This window comes from Numida meleagris, chromosome 3, assembly GCF_002078875.1.
Source record: "Numida meleagris isolate 19003 breed g44 Domestic line chromosome 3, NumMel1.0, whole genome shotgun sequence".
Lineage (NCBI taxonomy): Eukaryota > Metazoa > Chordata > Aves > Galliformes > Numididae > Numida > Numida meleagris.
The window spans coordinates 17,354,398-17,368,396 of record NC_034411.1 but is presented as its reverse complement, the minus strand read 5'-3'; the positions used below and the strand labels follow the sequence as shown (position 1 = coordinate 17,368,396).

The following is a 13,999-nucleotide window of genomic DNA, read 5'->3' as shown; positions in this document are numbered from 1 at the left end:
GGGGAAGACGAGGCGGGGGAAGACGAGGCGGGGGAAGACGAGGCGGGGGAAGACGAGGCGGGGGAAGACGAGGCGGGGGAAGACGAGGCGGGGGAAGACGGTCTTTGCTTTTTCTTCTCACTGTCCTCTTCTGAAGAAGAAGAAGAAAAAGAAGAAGAAGAAGGAGAAGAAGAGGATGGCGAGAAGAAATAGCCATGACCTTCTTCCTCCTCCTCTTCTTCTTCTTCTTGTGAAGAAAATGCTGTGCAGTGCTGATAGAGGTGAACTGCACGTAAGAAAAGGACTAATACAGAAGAGAAGAAAAATGATGCCCATTGATATTTATTTTAAAATACAGTATTGCAGACATTTTTACTGTTTGAAGATCTCACCTTTTCTCCATTCTCTATATAAAAGGATGCAATATTAGTAGGCTAAAGGGATAGCTTGTCAAATCTGCCTATTCAATAAGCACTTTGTGTATTCAAATGGTAATTGTAAACACAATTCTTCTTTCAGTGAAGTAAAATAAAATAAAATATAAAATAAAAATAAAAGTTGTTTCCCACTAATAAATAGAGTTTCCAATAGCTAAACCATGTTTTTTTGAAAAAATAAGAACAACAAAAACAACCTTGGAGAAAAATCACAAAGCAGGCAGAATGATTGGATGGGAGTTACCATCTATTTTTAACTGCATTATAAATCAATACGTTTCCAAGCTTTCCATGTTCCTCAACCCTCATCCATCCAAAAAACTTCTCCAGTTCACTGAAACCTAACCACTGACTGAGGTAGGCCATGAGCTATGGTTACAGCAAGGTATATGCTTGGTGCCTTACTAATGCTGGTCGCTGGCAAATGGAATAAATAACAATTAAGTTCCACCTACCTTTCTCTCAGTAGAGGCACTAATTTGGATCTCACCACTACTAAGGACTACATCATCCACCAAAATTATGCAAGAAATTCTTAACTTCTGGATTGCAATTTGCCAGAAGGTTCAAAAATCACTTCTGATAGGGCAGAACAACAGCCTAAGCCCCATCTTCTTTAGAAACCAAGCTAAAAATTTGTACTCTACTAGGCTCGAGCCTAGTTTCTTTCCTTCTATTTAAGAATTTTGCTGCATTTAATAAAGCATGCATATTTGTAATAAAAGTAATTTTAACATTCAGAAAGACGGACAGTCATTTTGGTTATAGTATCAGCCTTCAAAAGCCTGTTAGATTGCATTGGAATTTACAGCCATACTCGCTACCTAAATCACACTGAGTTTATAAAACACAATACCTCAGAAATCAGTTTCTTCTCATCTCCTTCTCCATCCTCGGAAAGGTCAATGAAGAAATCTTTCCCGCATGGAGTCTTATCAATGAACCAGCCACCTTTAGAGATGCGTGTTTCAACTTGAGATGCTGGTGAAAGGGTGCTTGTTTGAGGTGCTGTTTGCACAGGAGTGCAGGTTTCCATTGGTTCATTTTTTGGAGTGGCTGGAACAGAATCAGGATTTCCTTTCTTGTATAAGGTCATCAGGGAACTGTTCATATGATTTGTAGACTGTAAATTCATGTATTTTAAAAGAAAATACACAGGTTATAACTTGGGTTACTTACATTAGAGGCCAACAAAAAGTATTCCATAAACATCAGTCAGTATTAACTTCACTGGACAAAGTATTACGTATATTCCATCCCACTCCTTTCCAAGTCGAATGACTACAGACAAAACTACACAGGCTAGTTGAACAGGCAACACAACAGCCTTTACAATTTACCCTGAAACAACCCATTAGTTAGCTGACAACGATCATTTCAGTAATTGTCAGATGTGTCAGTTCCTTCAATCATTTCAACCATTTGATGGCCAACTCTTTTGGGCTCCCAGCATGCTTTCTTCAAGAGTGATTCCCTGCCACAGGTTATTCCTTTATTGCCAGAAACAAGCCACCTTTTAGCTCTATTTTTAAACTTTCACTGCAATTTTACAAAACACAATCATGTGTTACATAAATACAAGCAATCATAATTAAATATAACTTACTAAATCTTCTGGATAATCATCATCCTCAGAGTCCTCCGTGGAACTTCCTGTAGTCCTTTACATGGGAAGAAGAAAAAAAGAATTATGTATCAGAGAAAAAATGAAAGTGAGAAACACACACACACAAAACAGAACAAATGCAATTTCCACAACATTGTTCCCTGCAATTATGAAGTACAGGATAAGAGTAGAAACAAACTATGTTCTAAATTTACTACTGTGAAGAGTCTAAAAATGCATTCTTTCCATGGCTGCGATGAGTTGGATCAACGTGGTAACGTGGTTGGAAGACAGTCCTACAAAGATAGGGATGTGGTACCAGTGTGATTCAGCTCACCATGAAACCACACAATGCCCAAGGCTGGCACAAGTGAAGCTGCTGTAAATCACAGCTGAATTACAGTAGCCTTTCTGATTACGATGTCTTAATTGCCCTTGAGATCCTTGATATTTATCACAGGTTAGAAAACAGAATGGTCCATGAGACTATGCATATGTTTAGGAGTTAGGAAATCTTAATGCCAACCTCCCTGCTAGTGGTGATTTATTCTGAATAGCTTCTCCTGTAGTCTTCTCCCCCAGATTTAGATAGTTACTATCACACTCATTAAAGATTAAGAACAAAACAAAACAAAAGAACTTAACCATACAGAAAACCTTCAGGAAGCCACAAAGATATCCAGTAATTCAGAGCCATACATTTACCACAGCAGAGAAACTATTACCTACTCTTTAATATATGCTTGTCCTCAGTGAAAAAATGCTTTAATTAACTACAAGTAGCTCCCGACGAAGACAAGCCTACAGGAAATTAAGGACTGGCCTATAACCTTCAAACTACCAAAACTTAATAATATGGAGACAGAAAGCTTTAAAGAAGAGCTAAATATTTAGGGTAGTGCAAAAGTAATCAAATGGTAAAAATTCTTCTTACTCATTTCTCTTGTGTCCATGCCTTGCTCTTTTTGCCAAATGTTCAGCTTCTAATGCTGTTAAATCTTCGTTTTTTTTTTCATTGCTGATTATTCCAAACACTGAAGAAAAAGTTTAAACATGTTAACAGAACTGCCAAACTATAACCAAAGAATCCTGCACTGTGGACACAGTACTGACAGAACTACCTTTTGCAACTTGTATTCTAAAAGCATTCCGTTTTCTTCGTCCATATTCAGTACTGAAAAAAAAACAAACAACACAGTGTCATGCATTGTAAGTTGTGCCAAACTTTTACACAAGTTCTTATTAAGAACAAGTTCTTATTAAGAACTAGTCTGAACACACAATCATTTTTTCTTAAGCCCAGAACAGGACAATCACTGGGATGAAAAGAACACTAGAATACATTGGTCTCTAAACGGGTGTTTCATAAGAATTACTTAAGTCCTCCTTAGCTATAGATATAGAGAGGCAGCAGTGTACAGATCAGCACAATGGATTCTATTTCACAACATTACTGATTTTCTTATTTTAACTCAGACAAAAACATGCGGACACAGGACTACAGGCTGGAAAGGACAATCCAGTGAGGAACAACTGGGATATAAAATAACATGTCAACGTAAGAAAACCTGATTCAGTGAGCATCCTTAACTGCAAACAAACATCATCAACATCTTACTTTCACTTAAGGAGAGACCATTTTCTTTCATTTATATAATAGCTGACACAAGAAAATCAAAATGCCAAGACCCATAAAAATCCAAGGCAAGCGTTTCATAGAATCATAGAATCCTTAGAGTTGGAAGGGACCTCTAAAGGTCATCTAGTCCAACTCCTCTACAATGAACAGGGACACCTTCAGCTCGATCAGGTGCTCAGAGCCCTGTCCAGCCTGGCCTTGAATATCTCCAGGGACAGAGCATCCACCACATCTCTAGGCAACCTGCTCCAGTGCCTTACCACCCTCAGTGTGAAAGACATTTTCCTTATAGCCAACCTAAATCCACCCTCTTTAAGCTTGAAGCCATTTCCCCTTGTTCTATCTCCCTTTCTCTAACAGGACATTAAAAAATGTGCAAACATAAATAATATTCTTCTCTACCTCCCTTAACTCCCACATCTATCTGCGACCTGCATGAACACAACCTTTCTCCCCACAATGAAAACAGCTGACAAATAATTCAGCAGGGCTGTCTGGGACAGTAAAGACACTGAGCAAGAGTCGGTGTCCTGAGGAATCCTGCAGCCACCTCATCTGCCTGCACCCAGGTGTTATGTTCTCTCATATTTCCAATTCCATAGGACGAGGACCAACATGCTGTAATGCATCTGTAGCTTTTCAATAACATTTGAATCACAAAGCTAACACAATGATCTAATGTAAGTTATTTGATGTATCAGTAGAGGAAAACATGGGAGTGGGAACAATCTTATTGTTTCGATTAACCTCAACAACTGACAAAGAAGGTAACATAAAATTAACATTCTGACAGCACACAAATACAAAACGATATGTTATATATCCTGAGTGTGGAAAATAATGACACCGATCCTTGCTCACCTGTAGGTTTTCTGCAAATCGGAGGCCAGGATCCCGATGTCCACATAGTGGCCACACTTGCTGCTTGCAAGGTACTGAAATGAGACACGTTTGGAGGTGAATCAGACCTTGGTCAATCGCTTCACCAGAACAGCTGCATCGAAGCTGCCTGCTTCATGCTCGGCAGTCACAACGAAGTTGAGGCACAGCTCTGAGCTGACCGGCCAGCGAACGAAACTTTCACAAACCCGGGCGGTCTGCGGCACGGGGACCGGCGCGGTCTGCCCCTCATCGCTTGGCTGTGGAGGCAGCCGCGCCTTTCTCCCGTTCCTTTCCCCTTTCTTCGGTCGCCCCACACCACCCCAAGGCCAGAACGGCGGAAGGGAGCCAAAACCGACGGCGCAACGAGATGAGGCCTCTCCCCCCTCGCCCTCCGCCCCCGGCCTGGCCCAGCCCGCTCCCCGGGGCTGAGGGATGAGGCGCGCGGATGGCACCTGCTTCACGCGCTGCTTCAGCCTAAGGTCCACGAAAGAGCCCGGCCGATTCCGCATCGCCGCGACGCGTGCCCGCCCCGGCGCCGGCTGCACTGCTCTTCCCGGCGTGCCGCGGGGCGAGGCGGGACCTGCGGGCCCCGGGCGGGGCGTACGGCGGCCGGGAGGGCGGCGGGATGGAGTCGGTGGTCTTCATCTTCTCGCTTATCGACTGCTGCGCGCTCATCTTCCTCTCCGTCTACTTCGTATCCTTCTGCGGTCGGGTCGGGGCCGCGCCGCGCGGGGTTGGGGCCACGGCCGGTGGAGGCCGCACGCTGTGGCGTTTGCGAGGGGCTGCGGGCGGCGCGGGCCCAGCCGTGAAGGGAGAGAGGCCCCTGGGAGGGGGTCCTGAGCTCCGGGAACCCATGCAGGCCTCAGCGGCGCTATGGCGGTATGTGGCTGGGAAGGGCGCCCAGCGGGGCGGGGTGCGCTGCCCCTCGTGCTCTCAGATCTTAATGCTGAAATCATCGAGTGTGCCTCCCTGCTCTGCTTTCGGCGTTGAGCTGAACTTTGTCCAATAGCTGCTGGTGGAAAAGTGCCATGAAGTCATTTAGGCTGATAATGAAGCGCGGCCTAACTTTCTGCCGCAAGGAGGGCTGAGCAGGGCGGATGGAAATGTGCCTGTGGCAGGTTTGCTGCAGAAGGGCAATCTGCACCGAGAGCACAGCGCTCTCCCCAGCTTCCTGCATGAAAATGTAGAATCATAAAATATCCCAAGTTGAAAGGGACTCATAAGGATCACTCAGTCCAACTGTTGGCTCCACACAGCACCGCCCAAAATCCCAACCCTATATCTGAGAGCATTCTTCAAATGCTTTTTGAACTCTGCCACTGGGGCAGTGCCTGCTGCCCTGGGCAGCCTGTTCTGTGCTCACCACCCTCTGGGGTGGAACCCTTTGCTGATATCCAACTTGAATCTCTCCTTTGGGTGTTAAGAGTATTCTGACTTACAACAGAGTTTTTCCTTATTGCTAACTTCAGATAATTACACTATCAGATTTGGAATGTGACTACATTAATGCAAGATCTTGCTGTTCAAAACTCAATAAAGTAAATGATTATTCTTTGCTTTTAGTGGGATTTAAGAAAGCAATCTATCTGTCGCCTCTGCATCACAAGTAACAAAGGTTAATGTACATCTGAAGAGCCTGGATTGGCAATAATTTTTTAAAGGGTTTATCCTTTAATTCAGTCTGCTTGTCTTTGTCAGGTCCCTGTCTGTCAGTAAATTAGTCCCCAAAGGCTGTTCTGCTGGCTGTCAGAGCTTGGAGGTGGGCTGCTATTCTGAATTTGTGGCACTCTAACTTTACTTGTCACCCAGCTTTCCAGCTCTCCTCTGTGTACATGTGCCATCAAATAGTGACGTATGCTTGTGGCCGAACTGTGGGATCCCTTTGACACTTGTGTATAGTTCCAAACCTCTTGAGCACTAGAGAGTTTTTCTGGGATTAAAAAAAAAAAAAAGTTCAATTTTAATGAAATCTGCCTGAAACTGTTTTGCTAAATCAGTATGACCTTCCCACATGTCTGATTGCTCTGATTTAAAGGTACTTTCTTAACATAAGATAATGCTACAGGATACTCTCAAGCCAAAAATGTGTTCTTGCTAGGGGCTGACCCAGTTTACCCATGTCTGTTTTTATATTAGTCCATGATCTTATCTATACCACACCTGGAGGTATTTGTATGTCCTATGTCTGCAGATTTTAGTTATCTGCTTCTTCCATTCCTGTATCAAGCGTTCTCTGCAGTGATTTCAGATGAGTACTGTATACTTTCTTATTTTCTTAAGTGCTTGTGTAATATAGCTGTGTTTAAATGGCTGCTGTTTCTTTCTAGAAATCACTGTGTAAAATATAGAACCTCTGTTTTAATACCTTAGGGCATGATTTCTGGCTTATTCATGTGGAGTCTGACTGAAGGTATTAATTTCCCCACATTGTGATGAAATCACATGCCTCTGCGAGTTTTCTAAGTTTGATATGGTTTGAATTGGATTTATTTCAGAAATGAATTTACATTTGTCCATGTAACTTTATTTTCCAACTTTTTTTTTCTTCTTTTTTTTTTTTACAGTGGGTTGTCCCTGAGGTGATTGGCCATGCTGTTGTCACTGTATTAATGCTTATTTCATTGCACTGGTTCATCTTCCTCCTTAATTTGCCAATAGCAACATGGAATATATATCGGTAAGTGCAAAGGATTTTGCATGCTTTCATTCACTGTTACTAGTGCAGCTTTAAGGCTAGCATGAAGATAATATGTTTTAATGAAGAGTTTCAGTCATGTTCTTGAGCTCTTAACAGTCTCCACAGATCTAACAAACAAGTCCCTCCTCTCTTTGCAATTAGTATTGGAAGAAATACAGCAGAATAAAGCATATGAAGCTTTTGGCCTTTGCTTGCATTCTTTCTAATGAACGGACTCTAAATCAAGATTGACAGATCTTGATTTGTGAGCAGTTCCTAAGTTTGTAGGAAATAATAGCATGTTGGGACGGCAAAATGCTGCTGCAGGCACAGTTGCTGCTGTCTTTCATTCTGTACCTGTGTGTCAGAGAGTGATACCAGCACAAAAGTACTCAGCCTGGCTGGTGGCTGTAAAATCATCCAACTGGTTATCCCTAGCACCCACCTTTGTGTACAGTTTGGTTTCTTCCCCTCACTTGCTTTATCTAATTGAATTTTGGGGTCCACCATTTTGCCTCCTGTATTTGGAAAGGTTTCCAGAGTAGTCACTTTAGGGCAGCTGTCAGTAGTACTGGTCTTTGCACACTGAGCTGTCTGCCACTTTGGAATGGTTTGCTTCCTAGTGGAGCTCCACATGTGGCAATGTTGGGTTGGTCAGTTCAGAAATGTTCTATTTTGTATCATTTTGAGGTGTATGGTATCACTTGATGTACAGAGAATTGAGTCCTGACGGGTGTTTATGCTGATGAACCTGAATATGGGTTTTTGGCAAATCAGTCTCTGTACTGCAGGCAGTTAACAGGCCAAAAGTGTGAGACTTAAAAAGTTAGTTGTAATTCTTGTTTCCTCGCATCTGCTGGGATCAACTGTTTGCATGGATGGTTTAGTTTTTGTATTTGTTGGTTAAATAAAACACGAGGTTTTGTAGCTCTCATGAAAGAGAAGGTTTCATTCCCATTATCCTGATTGTTCTATGATAAAATAACTACGTAATTATGTCTTTTCTGCAAAAGGCTTCTAGCGAAGATTTCAAATGTTTCTCTGTTGAGGAAACATGAGTTATTGCTGAGCGTTGCCTGAAGGCCCACATGAGGATAGTTTTGTTTGGCCACCTGTGTGTACAGCTGCATGCTTGTGCAACACTGTTGCACCAAATGACTGATGTCCCCTTTGGTATCTGCTGCTGAGTATAGTATTACTATGTTTCTTTTGGGGTAGCTTGTTTCTACCGAGACACTGGAGTGTGAATGCGTTTGCTTCAAACTTGAGAAGATTTCTTATACTAGTTTTCCCTTTGCTTCTTCCTTTTGCTTGACTACGCTAATGTGTAAAGTAGCCACTTGTTTTCTCATCCTGACCAGACAGAAGGAATTCTACAAGCTAACGGTGCAGCGATGGCTATTTTCCACACTTCAGGCAGTAAGCTTTGAATGCTGTTGTTTTGAATTGACAGCTCTCATATTTGTCATTCACAATACCCTAAAATTCAGGTTTATTTTCTCAATTTTAGATGTGCGGTACATTTGTTAAGTGAATATGACAACATGATACTTTGCCTATCCTGACAGAAGATATCAAAATGTTAATTAGGCCTCTACTGTTAATCCTGCCTCCTTTCTGAGGATCAAGGACTTTCACCCACACTGACAGCCTGGACTATCTCATCCATAGTGAAGGTGCTACAGCTTGGTAAAAACAAGTGTGTTTAGTATTAGAAAGGGAATCTGATCATTTGGAGTAAAACTTAAGTTTGCCTCATTTTTTTAAAGGACAAATGGTACAGTAGTACAGAAAAATAGTGGATTGTAAAAGTGTTAGAACTCAGTGAAGAGAGAAGGTGTCAGTGACTAAGCTAGGATCAGGTGGGAACAGATTAAGTCTAAACCTGTTACCAAGAGCTGCAAACTTCCAGCACCAGGTGGATGTGTTTGAGTCTTCTCTTTCTGTTACAGTATTTCAAGAAGTAATTTCTGCAGTAAATATTGCTGCACATGAACTTGGAGAGGCTTAAATTATCATTCTGCTCCAGAATGAGGACACCAATCCAAATAACAGTGTTGAGGTTGAAGAAGTCTGTGCTTTGTAGTGTATCTGAGTGCCTCCTATTATCAAAGTGAATGTTGTAAGATGTGGGGGAGAGTTTTTTGGAGGTTCTTCTGGTGTCATTCTTCAAGCATATAAAGAAAATCTAAATGTGTGCTGTTCACAGACCTTGCTTTTGCTCCAGGTCTAAGACCACGAGTTAAATTGGAGTGTAGAAAGAGTGTTTTCCCAGAAAGGTAAAACCTATGTGAGATGTAAGTGAAACGATGACAATAGTGTTCTAGATCAGATTCGGCTAGAATGAAAACTCCAAAGTGCTTGCATTTGTTCTCTTGAGAAATGCTTATGACAAGTAAACATGCTGTTTCTTGCATTTCAACAGGACACAGGTGTTTATTTTGCTGCTTTATTCTTCCTTTAGCTTACATTTAACTTTGTTTCACTCAGCTTGTGTTCTTATGTGGGTTCAGACAGCGGTACTGAAGCTCTCCAGTTCTGCTCAGTCTTTCAACCTGTAGGCCACAGGAAAGCTGCATCTTTGCTGAGATAACACAGGATAGTTGTACCAAAGATTGAAATAACATGCAGATCCTTTGTCTTACCTTGTTTTGACCACCGGAATTTGTGATAACCTACATACATTTATTTTTTTGTGTAAAGAAGTCACTTAATTCTTATTTTGTTTCCATTTAATACAACTGTCCACCATGGTTAGATGTTTTCTTCCCAACACTGAGTAATCACAAACAGCAATTAAAATGATCTGGCATTGGATATAACTGGAAACTCCCCCACTTATAGATAGGAAGCTGGGCCAGTGCTTTAATACTACTTGTCCTCCCATTCTTTGTGGATTGTAACGACAGAGTTACGGGCAGTACCTTGAGACTGAAATAGAATTTAAAAAGAGCTCCCTTTTGTTTAACTGTAAAACAACACTTTAGAGGAAAGTCCCTTCCGTGCAAAGCCTTCCTCTCTCGTTCCCTGATATTCCCTAGTGCTTTAACAGCTCAACTTTTCTGGTGTGTTTTTTTTTTTCCTTGAACTTTCAGGTTCATTATGGTGCCAAGTGGAAACATGGGGGTATTTGATCCCACAGAGATCCATAACCGAGGACAACTGAAATCACACATGAAGGAAGCTATGATCAAGCTAGGCTTTCATCTGCTCTGTTTCTTCATGTATCTTTACAGGTTAGTTTCAAAAATTGCTCTCAGAGAACAAAGGAATTGTCTACCAGCTATTTTTATCTCCTCTATTCTGCTCGTATAATTGCTGATATTCATAATTGTCTTATCTTCTTGTGTCCTGCTAAGCTTCAGTGATATATTTTGACTGCCTGCTGCAGGCTTATTATATGCCTTTATTCCTTCTGATTGAACATTGCTTGAAAACTCAGACTAGTTCTTAATCTCAAAACAACTATAAATACAATATAAAGATGTACATGATTTTAGCACTTAAAGTGGCCTATTTAGAGTTGGATCAAGTTTATTTTACAAGTTCTATTTGAGAAAATAAAGTTCATCAGGTTCAGTTAAAACCTGATGAGTTTGTGATGAGGTTACCTACTACCAGAGAGAAGAACTGCTGTTCTTCTACTGCATTCCTTCATAAATAAAGCAAGTAGCACAGGTGCCTTGACTTTCTATTACAGAATCAAGTGCTGTTCCTGCCTGCACATGCTTCAGTAATACACTGGTCTCATGTTTTCTGTTTTATCACAGTATGATTCTGGCTTTGATAAATGATTGAGAAGTTGAAAAAGAACCATTAGCTGCCAAATTGGGTCATCACTCCAGTGACTGGTTGTGGAGCCACAGACACCTACCGAACATACCTAGAACAGTGGCATCATGCAGTATATTTTTCTTCTTTGAACAAGAAATATTTTTCTGTATTTTTAACATAAAATATTTTCAAAAGACATTGGATTTGTGTAGCAGTTGTTTTTGATCTTTTTTTTTTTTGTACCTCAAACTGATGTAGCTGTTGCTTTTGTAAGGTGAAATCCTCACTTACAAAACAGATCTTATAGGAATAAAATGGAGAGATGGGAACAGCATTTAACAGCTCGTGGACAGCAGTACTAGTTCTAGAACAAATTTAAGTGCAGTTCTGATGCCTGCTTCTTACTGGAAGAGGGCAGGATGTGCCTCTGGCTGTCAAGCTGTCTGAGTAGAGCCTAGGTTGAAGCAGTCCTTGGAAAGTAGATTTCAAAGTGGAGCACTAGCACATCTTTGTGTCACTTTGCTTTGTTCCATTACCTTTTAGCTGGAAAAAGAAGTTGTGTTTTTTTTTGTTTGTTTGTTTGTTTGGTTTTTTTGCTTCCCATCCCTCTCCTCCCACCCCAAAACTGTACAAAGTGTTTTGTTTGGAGGGATTAAGGTTGCTTTGTGACACTTATGTGTAAGAGTGAAGAACTTGTATTGCTACAGATAAATGTAACACCTGTAAAACAAGTAACACTTGATTTTCCCCTTCTATTGTTGTTTTGTCATTGAAATACATCACGACCTTCCACATCCAGTAAACATCAAAAACACAACACAAGGCTATCCAGAGGCCATGGCTGCTCTGTAAATGTGCTGTAGCCATATCCTGGAGGTGAATCACAAACACATCTAGCTAGAGGAGGCTGTCTGGTAAACCATAACGCAGTTATCCTTGCAATTCTGATGTGATTCTGCTTCAAACACACAAAGAAGTTTAAATTCTTTTTGTGCAGCTCTTACATCAATGCTATGTACATAAACCTGAGTCTGTGCCCTCACTATCCAGCAACTATGTTTGATCTTTTTATATACGCATAAAAAGATTTTCTTGAAATATACATGTCAAGTGTAGTACTTCAAAAATGTGGGTGTGTAACTAAGTCCTAAAATTCATAAGTATTTCCTTCTTAAGTACTTGTCATTCTTTGTTGTACAGCTGCAGTTAGTGTTGTATTGGTCTTGATCTGTGTGCAACAGCTTGGTTTTATTTTGATCAGGCAGCAAAAAGGCAACACGGAAGCTCAATTTCTCTAGCTAACTTGCATTCAATGTTTGTTCTGGGATAAGTTTGGCCTTCAATTTATGATAGATGGAAACCAAGTTAAGCTGTTGCAAATATCAAAAACTACTGAAAAGCATGCTCATTAGAAAATAACTAGGGGAATAGCTACCACAGCTGCATGCCAGTTCTGCTTGATACCATGCAAAACCAAACTCCTTGTAAAGCTGAACCCCAGAGAGGATGTAGGTCTGTAAAGAGGAGAGAACAAGTAGCACTTCAAAAGAGAAAAGTCAGTAATTTTTGTAGTAACTTAATTGCCTACCATTTAAGCTATCTTACTTGTATGCAAAGACAATTTAAGGTATTTATCTTACAGCCTCATATATTCCTGTGGAAAAAATAAAAACACACCTACCTACACTTACATTGGTTTTAATCTATTAGAAGGTTAATGTAAGCTGCAATGTATCCTGTAAACAGGATACCACTCACTTTGAAAAGCTTCTGTTCTCCTCTATCTAGTGAAGTATTTCTTCTGAGATGGGAGCATGACAAGGAAGGGTAAGGGAAAAGATTAATATCTATAAAAGAAAATGGGAGTAGCATGTGCCTCAATTCATGAGGGATGTTACAGTGGATTCTTCCCCACTGCCCTCCTCAAAAATGAATTACTAACCGCAACAGACCACCAAGAACAGTTATGGATGTTGTCAAATATGAAAAGGATACGCTTTTTTGAATGCAATTTAAAAAAATAATAAATCCTTTGTTCGTTCCTCCCTAATGACTTTTTATAATAGTTGTGAAAGCCTTGGTAGCAGAGTCCAAACTCCACAACTTAAAGGCATTCTAACATTTGAAGAAGTTTATTAAGCTCTTTTCCTTACCCACAGTCTATACATCAGTTAGCTTTGATACTATGTTAATACTCAAACTGTTTAGTGAAAAAGTAGCTAATTTAAGAGAGAGGGATTAATTAAAAATAAGAAAGTACATTTCCCCCTAATTCACTGATATGGTTGTGGACTATTGATTGATTAGCTTGTTTTATTAATGAATGTCCTTACCTTCTCATCCTAATTAAGTTTTATTCTAAAGTAGTTCTGTATTACGGTAACAGTACAGTAACCAGTGGGATTTTTAGGATATCTGATAGTCCTAACAACCGTTCTATGAGTGTTAACCATCAACTTGAAGCTCTGAATACCCTACAAGAGCACATCATTATCTGTTCAGTATTGGTACAGCTTTATTCTCATTCTTTGCCTCACAAGAATCTCCCTAGCATTTTGTACAAATACTCTTTTTTTTTGCCTATAAGGATATTACAGTAATGATACTAGAGGTGTTGGCAGAACAACTAGAGGCGTACAGACTTTGGTGGTTAATCTTTGGAACATTCTATGTATATATGTATATATAGGCTTTTTATTTTAAGAGAAGGCAGCAATTGGGGCTGCCATCTTTCTGTAAGGAGCAGAGAGCTTAAGCATGTGCGACACACAGCAGGTAGCAGAGGACTGCACTAAGAAGCACAGGAAGCATAGGCCAAGGTGTGAAGCACAGAAGTACCCTACCTTGGAGTTTGGATTTAAGCTAATTATGAAGTAGTCACCTAATAATAGGTTCTTTACATGAATTCTCTTAGATTAGATTATTTAACAAGTTGTTTTTTTTTTTTTTTAATCACAATCCATTTTACATCTTACTTACACTGTGTCTCGCTCCAATTTACAGGA

General features: G+C 40.5%; 2 protein-coding genes across 7 annotated transcripts in view; one reads left to right on the top strand and one right to left on the bottom strand.

The window, feature by feature from the left end:
• Positions 1-5,143, bottom strand: part of NVL (nuclear VCP-like) — a 29,613-nt gene extending 24,470 nt beyond the window's left edge. For 3 of the 4 annotated variants that reach the window (XR_002436775.1, XM_021391380.1, XM_021391381.1), the window contains exons 1-6: positions 4,996-5,143; positions 4,523-4,596; positions 3,144-3,196; positions 2,957-3,056; positions 2,023-2,077; positions 1,273-1,539 (exon numbers count right to left, since the gene is read on the bottom strand). Coding sequence is in view for 3 of the 4 variants with exons in the window: in XM_021391380.1 (XP_021247055.1) it covers positions 1,273-1,539; positions 2,023-2,077; positions 2,957-3,056; positions 3,144-3,196; positions 4,523-4,596; positions 4,996-5,052 (606 nt within the window). In the remaining variant the exon portion in view is untranslated. Of the gene's footprint in view, positions 1-1,272; positions 1,540-2,022; positions 2,078-2,956; positions 3,057-3,143; positions 3,197-4,522; positions 4,597-4,995 lie in introns of those variants that run through there. The other variant, XM_021391382.1, reaches the window with a different exon arrangement.
• CNIH4 (cornichon family AMPA receptor auxiliary protein 4) lies at positions 5,085-12,092 on the top strand. 3 transcript variants are annotated; one of them, XM_021391386.1, is made up of 5 exons: positions 5,085-5,237; positions 6,013-6,081; positions 7,108-7,220; positions 10,316-10,456; positions 10,991-12,092. In XM_021391386.1, the coding sequence occupies exons 1-5, from the start codon at positions 5,169-5,171 to the stop codon at positions 11,016-11,018; spliced, it is 420 nt and encodes a 139-aa protein (XP_021247061.1). In that variant the 5' UTR covers positions 5,085-5,168; the 3' UTR covers positions 11,019-12,092. The 3 variants fall into 3 exon arrangements, with proteins under 3 accessions (XP_021247061.1, XP_021247062.1, XP_021247063.1); XM_021391387.1 differs by lacking the exons at positions 5,085-5,237; positions 6,013-6,081 and adding an exon at positions 5,300-5,422; XM_021391388.1 differs by lacking the exons at positions 5,085-5,237; positions 6,013-6,081 and adding an exon at positions 6,284-6,302.